This window comes from Gavia stellata, chromosome 4, assembly GCF_030936135.1.
Source record: "Gavia stellata isolate bGavSte3 chromosome 4, bGavSte3.hap2, whole genome shotgun sequence".
In the NCBI taxonomy this organism is placed as follows: domain Eukaryota; kingdom Metazoa; phylum Chordata; class Aves; order Gaviiformes; family Gaviidae; genus Gavia; species Gavia stellata.
In genome coordinates, this window is record NC_082597.1 from 37,055,688 (window position 1) to 37,069,815 (window position 14,128).

The window sequence follows — 14,128 nt, forward strand, 5'->3', positions numbered from 1 at the left end:
ACTTTCTGTGTATTTTAGCTCAACAAGCAGAAACAGAGCAAACACCAAATCCAGGTTTTACAACCAAACCTTTTTTAATCCAACAGAATGACATTTGCAGAATGATATGCAGATACAAATGAATCTGTCACAGACCAAATTTCACTCGCTTCTGAACTGCAACATGAGACTCCATTTGAACAGTAGAAATAAAATAAGACCTTTACAATTTTATTCAGACATTATGACCCTGATACAGGAGAAGAATTATTAGGCAAATAAAAGAACAATATCCAAACTGAGTCCTCCTGCTAAGAGACTTTCCAAAAGTTCCAGAAGGTTTCCAACAGGTTGCAAACTCTATGGTATATGAATTCAGGGAAGTATTCACACCTACACTGAAAGCTTGATGTCCCACTTAGTGAAAGGAATGAGCTCTGAAGGGTGTTTCATAGTGCCTAAAGCTGGATGTTGTGGAAAATTCCCTGAGTTTTCAGTTACGTTTGAAAAGCACCTAGTATTTTGTGAAGCTCCCATAAATAAACAATAAGCACTTTAAAAACACTAAAATGGACCACGTAAGCTATTTCATCAGTGATGACTTTGCATTTTTCTCCTTCATCCAAGTCTCTCATCTCTCTGCGTGAATATGCATGCACATATGCATGTATACAGACACAGGCTTTGCTGCTTTGGAGCTGTTGGTTTGTGCAGCTTGGGCTCAGATCAATTCCCTGATCTTCCAAAAAGATGAGACTCTTTTACAAATCTCTACCTCAGTGGAAGACTGCCCCAGTGAGCCTTAAAATGGTGAATCCCCCTCAGCCCCCTGAAGAAGAAAAATTAAAATTTTGGTTCAGGAAGAAACTTTATAAATTGCTACTCAAAACCACATAAAGTATTCTTCTCCTGCTATTCCCCAGAATAGCAGACTGTTTCTGAACTTCTCCTTGGCACTTGTACGACTAAAGAACAGCTGTTCTAAAATATGACATTGTACAAGCAATCACTTAACTCTGCTATAGAGTAAATTCGGTGAAAAGCGTCAAGAGAGAAGGGCATAGTCTTTAGACATCATCAGCAGAAAATCAATGCAGATGAAAGTTAGGTTAACATATCCTCTGAATGCTATAGAAATAATCTCCACATGGGATGAGATTTTCCAGGCAAAAACCTCCCAACCTGAGTGTGTGAAATCCCTGAGTAGGATAACAGGGGTGTGCAGTAGATACCAGCAGATGTATGGGGCAGTCATCACTTCATGTATGGAATGTATGTTGGATGTATGGAATGTATAATGGAAAGCCTGAGGGGCAGTGCAGAAAACCCAAAGACCAGCACTGGGATATATGGTCTCCATACCTGAAACCAGATCTAGACTTTGAAGATAGAATAGGCCCTAATCTTGTCATTACAGTAATTTTACATGTCTTGATACTGTTAAGGATCTGACTCTAATTATAATTTGATATTGACCCATTATATTTGACCTATAAAAATGACACGATCTTAAGATGCTGAATTTGGAGAAAACATAATGTAAGGGAAGCTGTAAACTATTCAGATATTCTTTTCCATTTTTTTGCTAGTCCCAGACATTAATAAAATTTTATGAGCAATCCTCTGAGGAAAAAGACAAGAAAAAACAAAGTTGTTATACCAGTGGAGAAAAATCTACCTGATTTCTCCACCAAAGAAAGCTGGTTTCAGGGTCTTGGAGACAAACTTTTACTAGTCATGACTTTCCAATATACCTCAAGGTCATCCTACCATCTGAGCTCCAAAGCCATCAAAAGATCCGGACACAGCTCTTCTACAACACATGGAAAATTCCAAGGCTGGAAACCTGCATATAAGGATTCACACTTTTGGAGTAACTCAGTAGTTTCTTGTTATCAGCATTAAGTATTTATATAAAAACAGAGAATTGCATTTCCTCAAAAGGTTTTATTTATGTAAGCTCACTCTGATATTTACAATTAAAATTTTGCAATCATTTTCCCATATACAGCTCCTATACTATCTGTACTGGAAGCACCCTCTTTAAAGACAGTGTAGCCAATATAGTCAATGAGTAAAAATGTTTCCAGAAAGGGAGAAGGGGCTGGGGAGTGGGTACAGGCAGCTGCAGCAACCCCATGAGCTCACTGTGCCATAGCACCCTGCTTCATGATTATGATAAGAGTATCCAGGTCACTAAACAGTCCTTCACTTCCTTTTCTCTTCCTCCCTGATCACAACTGCATCTAATGTCCATTGCTTTCCTTTTCTACTCTAAGGAAAAGTTTATTTAAGACATTATCTATGACACAATGTACATTTAGCCAAATGAAAAATTCAGAATAAAACTGTAAGCCCAGAAAATAATATTTTAAATCTGGCAATGCTAACAATAATATACTACTATATGCTGCATTAACTGAGCACTTAACAAGTTAATGAAACAACAAGGAAAATTTTGATTAAAAGATCCAAGAGAGTGGTACTACTAAACCAAGACAAATTGAATAAAGACAACTATCTAGGGGGCTACCAATTTCTTTCATACTATTTTTATGTGTTTGGTTAAAACTGTGCCATGCAAATGTAAGCACTCTGTTTTCCTAGGTATAAGGATAAAGGAATCTAGCAGAATGCATTACTTAGTATACATAACAAATCAACAGGACTAATTTGAAAGAATATGAAACTGGAAAAGTAGATCTTATTCCACTATTAGGGAAATGTCAACATTTACTCATGGTAGGAAAAATTTCAGTCCTAATATCTTACAATATTTTCCTAAAAAAAAAAGCAAGGGAAAGCTTAATCTTCCAAAACAGAAATGGGTTAAAAGAACAGCTGATTGGTTGGCCAGCTATCCATGGGAAGATATCATTACTAAAAAATGAAAGGGCTGAAAATGTTAAAAAGTTTGGGATTTCTAACTGTAAAATCAATTAAGTTTGTAACTTTTACAAGAATATAATCTTTTGCGCAATCATCTCCTTTCCACCACAACACAAAATCTGAATGTATTTAAGGAAAAGATGCTGGGTACCCACTCATGGAAAGTTAATAAAAATTTGACATTGGGATTACAAGATCAGACCCAAAATAAAGAACTGCTATGCACTTTCCTTTTACTTGTCTTAGAAAAACATCAAGAAACCATAGTACCTGCCAAATATAAACAGAAATATTTTTAAGTTATCAATGTAAAGGAAAACACATGATATCTCATTGACACTCTCCAACTTCTCTTGCCATGGCTGCCTCAAGGACAGCCAAGTTTCATCATCAAGGTGGTGGTGGGAATGGGGGCAAAAATGAAGGCAGCCATTTTCTGTGATGGAGCTGGCAGCACAGAGAAGAAATAGGTGTAACTCTGCTACTGCCATGATTTCTGCACCTATGTCCCAGTGAACCCTCAGAACTATTGGCATATTGGCAACCAGAGAAAATTATTTTCCTTTATACACTAGCAGAAGGCCAAGAAATGTTATCTACTGAATTCCAACAGATACTGTATTAACATTTTAGATTTCAGTGACAGATACTGATATAAAAGTGTTTGACTGACTGTTCTATTTTATCTTCAAGCAAATGGCAATTTTGGGATCAGGTTCTGATCCTGGTATAACTGAAACTTTCAATTAATGCCCAAGCTAGATAAGAACATCTAATATCTTTCTTCCCTGTGTCTGCTAAAATGATTATCGTCTTCCTTTGTTTCTATATTTAAACATTAATTACACTCAGAATTAAGTTAGTGAAAGCTGCACACAAAGCATTCTCATTTAAGAGAATCTATCTCTGGGACAAACTTCCACAAGAGATAAGATTATCCATGTTTGAGACATTTAGCAAACATGACAAAAGATTTTGATGACGCAGGACTGACTGAGCGACAACAGACGAGTGGATGCCTCCATCTAATATTCTGAGAGACCCCATTGACTTTTTTCAGCCTCACCTGGTAGCTCCTAAGGCATCCACACACATCTCTCTGCATGCTTGTAACTTCCCTCATCTAAATATTAAGCAGTTTTCTCCTGCCTAATTCCAGTCAAGAAGCTGGAAATATGTAGAACAACTCTTACATCCTTTGACAGGCACACACATCCAGAAGGTGCATGTTGAACACATACCATTTACCCACAGGGTCAGATCCCTTGCCTAATGTTATGGTACAGGCAAACTGAGGCAAAGATGGTACTGCTGCTGTTTACCCTTTATATTACAGCCTACATCATGGAACTGGGAGGTCTGCGTTCCATGCCCTCTTCAGCTCAGAGAGGCTCAAACCACGTATCTGATGTCCCCAAAGAATGCCATTACATCCAGTAGGACTCCTTCAGGAAGGAAGGAGAACAAGAGGGAACATGTGGTGGCTACCTAGTGGTTACATAGCTGGAAGGAAGGATGTCTTTAATCTAGTTTCTGTTCTCTGCACCAAGGGTACTTACTCTTTTTAAAACTGAATACAAACACCCTCTATTTCTGCATTATGAATGCTGTCTTCTACACAGTGTAAAATCCTGAACAGAAAGAAAAAAAGGTACATTCATACTAAAATACTATAACTTCATTATGAAAGCACTTCTACAAAAAGGCAATGGTTTGAATACTTCACATGTCTCCCATGTATCAGTTAGGGCTAGTCTTACCTGGGCACTGTGACTCTAAACACTAAGAATGTAGATCTCAAACACCAAAATGAAAAGCACCCCCCTAATTTGCCTGAATAAAGTAGACTAGACAGCATTATTTAGCTGCAATGTGTTGTAGGTATTTACCCAAGCTTCCGAACATAGTCATCAGTAACCTTCACAGTCTTAATGAAATAACAAGACACTAGAGTAAAGGATTGATACAGTCTTTCACCAGCCCTTCTGATATGATTCTAATCTCCAGTGTGATTCCCAGTAGTAGAACCGGTTACATATATTCTGCAATGTTCCAGGTGTTACAACATTCAAGAACTTTTGATATGATTTTTAAAACAAAATGCAATGAGATCAAAGTCAATCAGAGGTCTGTAGTGGACCTTTTCTTACAAAGTACCCTAAAACTTCAGCAGGGCTAATAATTCAAAGTCATTATTATAAACTAGACACAAACATGTTTTAAAACAGAGAAAACTCAGTGGTGCTGAGTAAAACTGAACAGAAATAAAAGAACTTATAACAAATCTGCCTTTGGTGGGACAGATTCTTCTTTCCAAGTCTGCCCTCAGACCAGAACCCCTCAACAGAGTCACTTCTGGCTCCTTAAGACCCTTTCTTTCCATCACCTCAAAAGGCTAGCTGTTTGTCTCTTCATCAGCCGTCACAGCTGTACCCCAGTCTTTGCTCCTGCTGTAGGCTTCCTGCAAACTAGTCTCTCCTTTTTTACCTGACCACCCATGTCCTCTGGAGGCTTTCTCCCAGCCCAGTCAAGACAGTTTCATTTGGTCTGTAGCAAGCAGTCAGCACAAGAAAAACAATGTCTTGTGCTCTGCTGCTTCAGATTTAAACATACAGCAAATCAGGAAGACAAATAAGCAGAACTAATAATCAGTGCTCAGAAGCATTTCTACTTAGGCATCATCTTTAGTAAACTTCAAGGTACATTCACCCATGTCCATAATATATGATACTTCTGATGATAAAGTTTTGTCCTGGGAGTTCAGGGAGTGCAAGCCAGTGCTAGAATTTAAATACTGACATCAGAACATGAAGTCATATGTATAGTAACAGAGTTACAGATAGGCAACTAGATGAATATCAGTCAGTGGATAACCGTAAGGAGAAAGTTTGGCTAGGAGAAGATCTATTGCAAGGACCAGAGGATCAACGGTATCTTTAAGGCACAGTTCACAACACTAAGAGTTTGCAAAGCATTGCACAAGATTCACCAGCATGCCTCAAGTCCCTTGCACTGCCCTAGGGATACAAAACCATAAATATGACATACATCACCCATTAAGCCATCTAAACAGCTGTCCTAACTCACCAGTGAATTTCACCCTTGTGCATGAAACAGACATGAGGGCATTGAGGCAATGTGCACAGGACATTACCATAGCTTTTAACAAAGTGCTATATTATGTCTCCTCAGAACAAATCAATTCCACTGCCCCGGGGTCAGGCTGAGCCTGTCACATGCTGATTCAGTGCAGCGTTAGCATTACTGCACTTGCTAACAGAGCCCCACTGAACGCTAGAAGCCACAAGAACAAACTTGCATCACCCCATCTGTCTGCAAGGGCTACGAGTCCTTCCACTCCCTCTCCAGAAGCAGGCATAGTACTGCCCATACTGGCCTACAGTATCACATTTGATTGAGTTTGTTCATTACTATGAGATTTCATCCCCTAAAAAAGTTTACATTCTCAAAGATATACACATGTGGGACTTGTGTTAGACTATATGGAGCCCTGTTGAGGGCTTGCCACCTTTTTGTGGTGGCATGACAAAACATGACAAATCTAGACATAAGACTTAGAAGCTCTTCCAAAGCAAGTAGAAATGATGAGTTACCCAAAGAAGACACCTGGGGACAATTAAACTATATTTCTAACTCAGTTCCACAAAAACTTAAAATTTTCAGCCAGTTCCTTAGGCTTTCCAGGACTGTCCTGCACATTTTATTTGTACTCTTTTCACAAAACAAAAGGAAAGAAACCTGGTGATCAAGGCAGAAGGTGACTGATAATGAAAGTCCATCCATGTCAAAAAACACATCAGCATCACTGGAAAGCGTGTTACCGCTGCCACTGGGTTTCTTGCTTCTCATAGTCATACCCATTCCCAAATTCCAGACACGTGTGTGGCACAGGCTATATCCTACATCACAACACTGGTACCAGCAGTGCTTCTGCCCTGGCAATGCAGCTGAGAAAGGCAGACTCATCCAGGAAGAATGATCTAACTAGCAGCCTTAGAGGCTCAGTGGTTCCTTCATTCAGCTGGGCTTCAGAACAGCTACTCCTCTGCAAGGAGAAACCAGGATTCATATTCTCCTTGTAAACAGCAAGACATTCCCTCAGACTTCTATTTTAGTGCAAATTCACAGACAAGTAGGAGCAGCAATTCTGCATCACAAACAATAAAGAGTTTAGGTTTTTTTATCTATATGGTAGGCATCAGATGAATAAGTTCAGCTTATGAGTGAAATTTTTTAAATGAAAATAAATTATCATGCCTTTTCATCTAGTCAGTCCAAAAATACTCAATTATTTTATTTACCTACCTGGAGTGTTTTCTGGTTGAATAACAAATTCCTTCTGGCAAGCAAGCATTCATGATTAGGCATATTTTTAAGTAGCTTTCTATTTTGTCTAGGGATTTAAAATTTAATAAAAATTTTATTGTTTTGTATTTTGAGGAATATTAAACTATGCTCAGATTCAAAAGCACCTTTAATTTATTTAAATTACCTTATTGCTTTATCAATGTAAAATAAACTTAGCAATCACAAAAAGCTCAAAGAAATCCAAATTTTGAAAGAGTTTTTAGTTTTAGGGTAGAAACTGTCTTGCGGTAGTCTCTTGTCTACAAAGGAGTGCTTGTAAGGGGCTATCAGTATATTTCTTTCTCAAAAGGACCAGCCCAACACTTGAAACCTTAAACACAGGCTGTGATACAATGGTCACCAAATCAATTCATGTTCCCAATGACAGAAATAGCAAACAGGCAGTGATGCTGAACTGATGCCTGCCTGCCGTATCTGTCAGTGAACACTATATGTTTGCACAGGTTTATTTGTTTTCCAGGGGCTAGCAATGAGTAGGAGGATCAGGATCAACCCTATAATAAAATACTCTTATGGATTTCTTTCAGCCACCCTCAAGGTATATCAGCTCTTAGACCCATAACCTTGACAACATCCTTTTGGAGACTGATATGCCACTCTTTCTTTACTTGTCTTCTCATACATAGCTACTGCAGCACAAATGGATCTGGTACTGCAGGCTGATCCACAGGTGCATGTGCTCCAGTAAGGCACACATCACCATAGTATCAGGGTCCTCTGAAAAATGAAAAAGAAAAAGCAGAGTTCCTGTTTCTTTCCAGAGGATAGGATAAATGGAATATAAGCATGTGCACACCCAGGAACTACGCAGAACTCATAATCCTATGTGTGGCAAAAAAGTGAGCTTTCTGTTCTGTTTTAAACATTGTGAGTGCTTACCTTTTTTAGCTCTTGGACTTTCTGCCCAGACTGATGAAACTTTAACAATCAGACAAGATAAAGGGAGCAGACATATCTTCAAACCAGTCTGCTCAAGAGAAAGAAGGATGGACTTAGCTCCCACGCACCTGACACTGAAAAGCTGTAATCTGAAATCCCAGTTTGTAACCCTGGTGGTTGCTCAACTGGACCTCAAAGCCTGGTTCTCCATGCCCTGCCTCAGCCTCTGTTTTTCTTGCTGCTGACTTGGGATTTCTCATTTGCGTCGTATCCCTGAAGTAAGCGCAACAAGCCTAGAGACGGCCTGTCAAAGTCAGCTGCTTATATCCCTGCTGAGCAGAATGCTCATTAAACAATTCTTCACACATTGATGATCTTTCCTGCTTTTTCTTTTCCTTTTCTTTTAAAATAGCCTTCAGAAAAAGAGACGGGTTTAAGAGTTGGTGCAACTGGTGCATAATATGATTAAGCCAATAGGAAAGATTTTTTTAAAATGTAGATTATCAATCTTTGAAATTGTAAGGGCTCCTTCAAAGTCATTAGGGTTTGTTGTGTCAATATGTTAGCAGGACTTCTATAAATGAAGATTAATGATGCTAGGGATAACTATTGCTGAAGAAACTCACATATTTCTCAGTATTTGGAAACTCCATGCAAAGATGAACAGTTTCAGGTTTTCCTTGACGGCACCTTAGCTCCATTTCTGCTATTAGAGTAGGGGGAAGATTTTCTTTGACAATATGGGAAGTTAAACTCCCAGTTTCTTTGGAAATCAGTGGTAGCTGAGCTGCATTACTCTGATTTGTGCTTTTTAAAAATAATCCCCCATACACAGTGAGTGCAGCTGATTTGCAGATCTATTAAATCCACAAGCCAAAATCCTTCTGAATATTTTTTCTTTCCAAAAGAAACTGAACATGTACAATAGTTGCTTTTCAAAATTGAACACTCGAGTCATGTTTCTTCTTCTTATTGTTCCCTGCAAGACTTCATATATTTTGCTAAGGGGGTGAAAAGTTACAACTTAAAGAAAAAGAACCAAAGCTTTTTGTTAACTTGCAGGAATGTAAAGAAGTCCCTACAGCTAATAACCTGATTTTGCAGGGGGCTAATGTGCAAACTTTTTTTATCTAAAAACATCAGATTCAGTATTTCTCAAGTTATCCCTGCTCTAAGGCTGGGGCTCAAACATCAAGTACTGTCCAGATAATTAATGGTATTTTTCTGCTGGGGTTGCCCTTGCATGAATATATCTGGAAAGCTAAAATTAGTGGGGGATCATTTATTTCTCAATTATGAAGCACTAATTCCCCAAATAGTCCTTAGGATTATAATTTGTTTCCATTAAATACTTGGTGACAGGTTTTGCTCATAATTTTTTCAAAAAGAGTAGCAAGCATATTTTGGCAAAGTTTGAATTGGATTGAGGCAATCACAGCTTGACCAGCTTTTGTGGATGGAATCAAAATGATCTGGAGATGGGTTTTCTGATTTTTAAGGAAAGATAATCAAAGACAAAAGAATTCTGAATCCAGGCAAGGATATCTTGGCTCTTTTCCAATAGACAATTAGACTGGCAAGCCACAGCACAAATCCATATTCTGGTTCAGAGCGGAGAAGAGAGGCTGAGCAAAGGGTGTCAGCACGGTTCCTGTCTGGCATCATGCCCATCTTTGGTGGCCTGCCGGACCACGTCAGAATCTGTTTTGTCTGCAGCCAAATTGCAACTCACAAAAGACTTTGCAGAAAGTGCCTCTGCATCCTGAAGTCCTTAAACAGTGAGGTATTTTGAAGAAAGATATCTTCACACAGCAGAAAAATATCTAGCAGCTAGATATATAAAATACCTGCCCATGAAATCCTATCTTCACAGAGAACATTGTAAATTGTACACGGACATAGAGATATGAACTGACTGGTGTTATTGGAAACCTTCCCTGGTATTTAACTCCTCAGCTCTCAGTAATGTTCATGTCCCTCCCTTACTTCACCCAAGTTGTTAGCTTATTCTGATCTTGAATAAGCAGCTAAACAACCAACAGACACCATATGAAGACAAGAAGTGGACTTCAAAATCATATTATAATGCAGATCACATTTCAAGCATTATTAGCCTACAAGAAGATATTAATACATGAATCTGGAGAGCTTGTTCCTTGCACTAAGGGTTTACAGAAACACACACAAAAAAAAAAAGACACCTTTTTAAAAGATTCAATAAACCATCACAGTTTCTGATGGTGTGCATACATTTTAAAGGCTGGAATGACCAAGAGGAAACAAATCTCACATTGTCACAAGCTACTAAAGTTCCTGGTCCGGTGTTAGGAATGAAGCATAGAAGACAGACAACACTGCAAAGCAACAGTCTTTTTTTGGTGATGAAACAATCAGCACACATTATCCATGAAGTTAGCCTTGACAGATAACTGCACATGGTAGCAGCATATATGTTACTAAAAATTGTTTCTTTCTAAGGTTCATTCCAGGAATTCATTTGTAGCACACATATGTGCTCTCTGATATATCTATTTTTATGAGACAAGCAGTAATCAATATTTGATTTTTTTACTTTACCATCTTTTTTTACCTTACCAGCTTTTTTTACCTTACCAGCTTTTTTTACCTTACCAGCTTTTTTTACCATCTTTTTAACTGTACCATCATTACAAAATCACCTAAAATCAGAGAATGCTGAAAATGGGACTGAAATACTTAAATTCTCAAGAAATTAATACAAATCTATCCATTGAAAACTCTCCTCCTTTGGTACTGATTAGTGGATCAATATCAGGAGACACAAATATGCATAAGGAAAAATGGTCGCATAGACTGGACACTTCTGAATTTGTTGACAGAGGCCACAGATATGACAGTATAATAGAACAGAACAGAATTTCTTACCTTTATGATGATTTGCCCCAGATGCTAATTTCCCCCACAGCGTAACAACAAATATTATTATTAGCAGTTTTCCTTTTGTTGCTTTCTGTAAGTATCTCTGATTCATCCTGAAAATAAAAATGCACAAAATAAGTATTTATTTTAAGACTTCTTTAAAAAACATTTTTGTCTTAATTTAAGGAGAATTCAAGAAGTTTTTATGTCTGGCTGACAACCCTTAAGTCTTAAATTCTGTTTAGCTCTAAATGAGGTACATCGTATAGAGCATCAGTATAATCTCCCTCCGTGGTCTGCCAGCATTCCTCCACCCTGGTCAGTACCAGGAGAATTCAACACCTCCACTCATCACATTTCTCTCAAGGCACAAGTAGTGTTCATAACCACAGCAGACTCCAAAGCTGGCAAGAAGGATGAATCCATGCAGCTATTCAGCAGGTTTTGATGAATAGAGCATTTCCACTAGTGTGTTTGGGGCCAGCCATGGTCAATGAGGTCCTCTCCGACCATGCAGTGGAGATTTTAGCTTTTGGGATTGCAACATTTTTGGATTGTGCCCACGAGTAGTAAGGAGATAAAAGATTTTAATAGACCTCCAGCACATGTGCCAACCCTCCCACAGAGAAATCCTGCTACGAAGACATGAGTGGTTTGGAAACATGGACTCGAGCAGGGCGGATTCACTAGTCTCTCTCCTGTCTATCTTTGGGTAATGAAAAGATTTGATTTACTGCACCAAGGGAAATTGCACACGGCTACCCTCATCTTACTCAGTGATGTTTTCACTGTGACAGCAAGCCACCGTGGTGGTTCAAGCACAAGTTAACATATGACTTATTTCTCAGTAACCTCCTCCAAAGACAAAATACCCCTCCACCCGCCAAAAAGACAAGTTCAGGAACATAGGCTCTAGTGCTTAAGGATTACAGTTCTGCAGAGAGTGGCAAGAGGTATAATAATGAAACCTTCTCTCACTTTTCAGTCTCTGTTGAAGAGCCCTAGGGAGCTGGCTAAGAAACAGTGCTGTACAATGGTCATGTTTCTGCTGATAGGTCGATAGGACGATGATGCCTATTTCAAATCACTTATACTAGCAAAGCTGCAAATTTGATCACTTGAACAAAATTATCGCTGTTTTGTAATGCTTGGAACTAGGGTGCCTTTCTGAGCAGAAAAAACTGCATTGCTTCAGTATGGTTGCACATTTGTCTCGTATTATGTTCATAAGAAGCCCAAAGGAATTTAAGACCATCTCTTTTGCTCTGTTCATGTACAACACTATCTTGGGCAACCACAACTCTGTGAAAGGCAGACTGCTCTAATACAGAATTAACCAGCAGCCTGTTCAAAGTCCCAAATCTCTTTCCATTCCTTCAAAGCAATTCCTTTCCTCTGAGCAAATTGCTCTCTAACAGAACATCACACACTGATTAAGGCAACCCCCCACACACCCCACAACTTCACTCATGATTTCTAGACTTGTAACCAGGCCACTTCCCCCAAAACTGCCAAACTTGCTCTCCAGGAGATAGATGAGATCTTGTTAAGCATCAGTAAGTTTCCACACCAGGCTGTGTGCAACAAAACACTACAACTCAAATTAAGAACCCGCTGAGGAATGCACCAAGCCCTTTAAACCTGAATTCAGAGCAAATAGAACTCAGCGTCCTTTGACAGAAGTCACCTATCTACAGTGTGTTTCCCAGAGGTTCAGCTATGACATTTATCAGGAAAAAGAGAGAGGAGTAAGCAAGTGCTGTATCTAGGATGGTGGATGTGACCCTGAAAGCCTGACCGATTAATAATCACGATGGAGGTCACAGTGTGCTATGAACCACACCAAGCTCTGCCTCCTTGCACTGATTCCAGTGCCTTTGGAATGTAAACTGCATATTCATCATCAGCTCCAGGTTTATGAAGCACTCAAAACTAAAGGCAAATATATTATTTGTCACTGTAAATAAGAACAAAAAAAATGAAACTGGAATGCCCATTCAGCATATGCTCTTTCACAGCTATCTCTGTGAACAGAATATGAATTAACTCTTTCACTCCTGGATTCTCATACTGCACCTGTTATGATGCTGGTGCCAAGTCATCTCTCATTAAAATCAAATCTTTCTTCCTCACCTACCCAACACTGCTCAAAACCCAGTGGGGCTTGCACCATTAAGCAAAGTTGAATCTAATACTGTCCCTTCCTATACTCTGCTGATGCCAGATTCATTCGCTGTGCTGTGAGGCTGGCAACAAATGTACAGCAGAAAACACAAATACATAAGGAAAAACAGTAGTGGCAGGGGGAAAGGGAGAAAACCAACCTATCTGCCTGTGAACAGCAGCCCCTCAGGGTAGGTGGCAGAGTGAAGATACAAACCTCTGCCCACAGCCCAGCACACCAAAGAGGAGTAAGCCAGCATTGAATGTAGAAGAGACTGTTCGGAAGGGCTTCAGCTTTGATTCAGAAAGTCTGGGCTCAATGCCGTTGCCAGGTTTTCCAATCATGAGAAAAACAATACATTGTTTCTGTACCACAAGCCTACTGCACTATTCCGTGTTACTCACTTGTGGTATTCACCTTTAGAAGGTCAAAAATCATAACTTTGTCTTATAGCAGCCCCATAATAGGCACAATTAACAGAAAAGTCAGTGCAAGCAGCAGTTCTAGCTTGAGACTAATAGTTCAGAGGCCATCAGCAGAAGTACAAAAAACAGTATCTCAGCAGTTAAAGCATTCATAACATACAGCAGCTCAAATAAGAAGAAGTTGGAAGGTGATGTTAAGTTTCAAACTAATTCTGCAGTATAAGACTAGACCTGTGGTTGTGTGCGTTGGCCATTCACAATGGTCAGTCCAAGGACAGGCAAGTGGCTGCATAAGCACAAACAAGGTACAAAGCCCTCTGCTCCCAGCAGTCCTGCTACACACAGGGAAGCCACAGTGTAGCAATACAGCCCTAGAAACAAAAAAAATGAAGGGTTTGTAGTCCAAGAAACTCAGGGGTTTGGGATGGGTGCATATCATCAGCAAAGCAGTCAAACAGCTAGAAAACAAGGAGAGGCCATGAGATATGCTCAGTATCTGAGTGTA

General features: G+C 39.2%; 1 protein-coding gene across 1 annotated transcript in view; it reads right to left on the reverse strand.

Moving 5' to 3' along the window:
• The window catches only part of TAFA2 (TAFA chemokine like family member 2), a 54,597-nt gene extending 43,448 nt beyond the window's left edge, over positions 1 to 11,149 (reverse strand). Inside the window, exon 1 of the mRNA XM_059816131.1 lies at positions 11,041 to 11,149. Coding sequence (XP_059672114.1) covers positions 11,041 to 11,146 — 106 coding nt within the window. The 5' untranslated portion in view covers positions 11,147 to 11,149. The remainder of the gene's footprint in view (positions 1 to 11,040) is intronic.
• Positions 11,150 to 14,128: the final 2,979 nt, after the last annotated feature.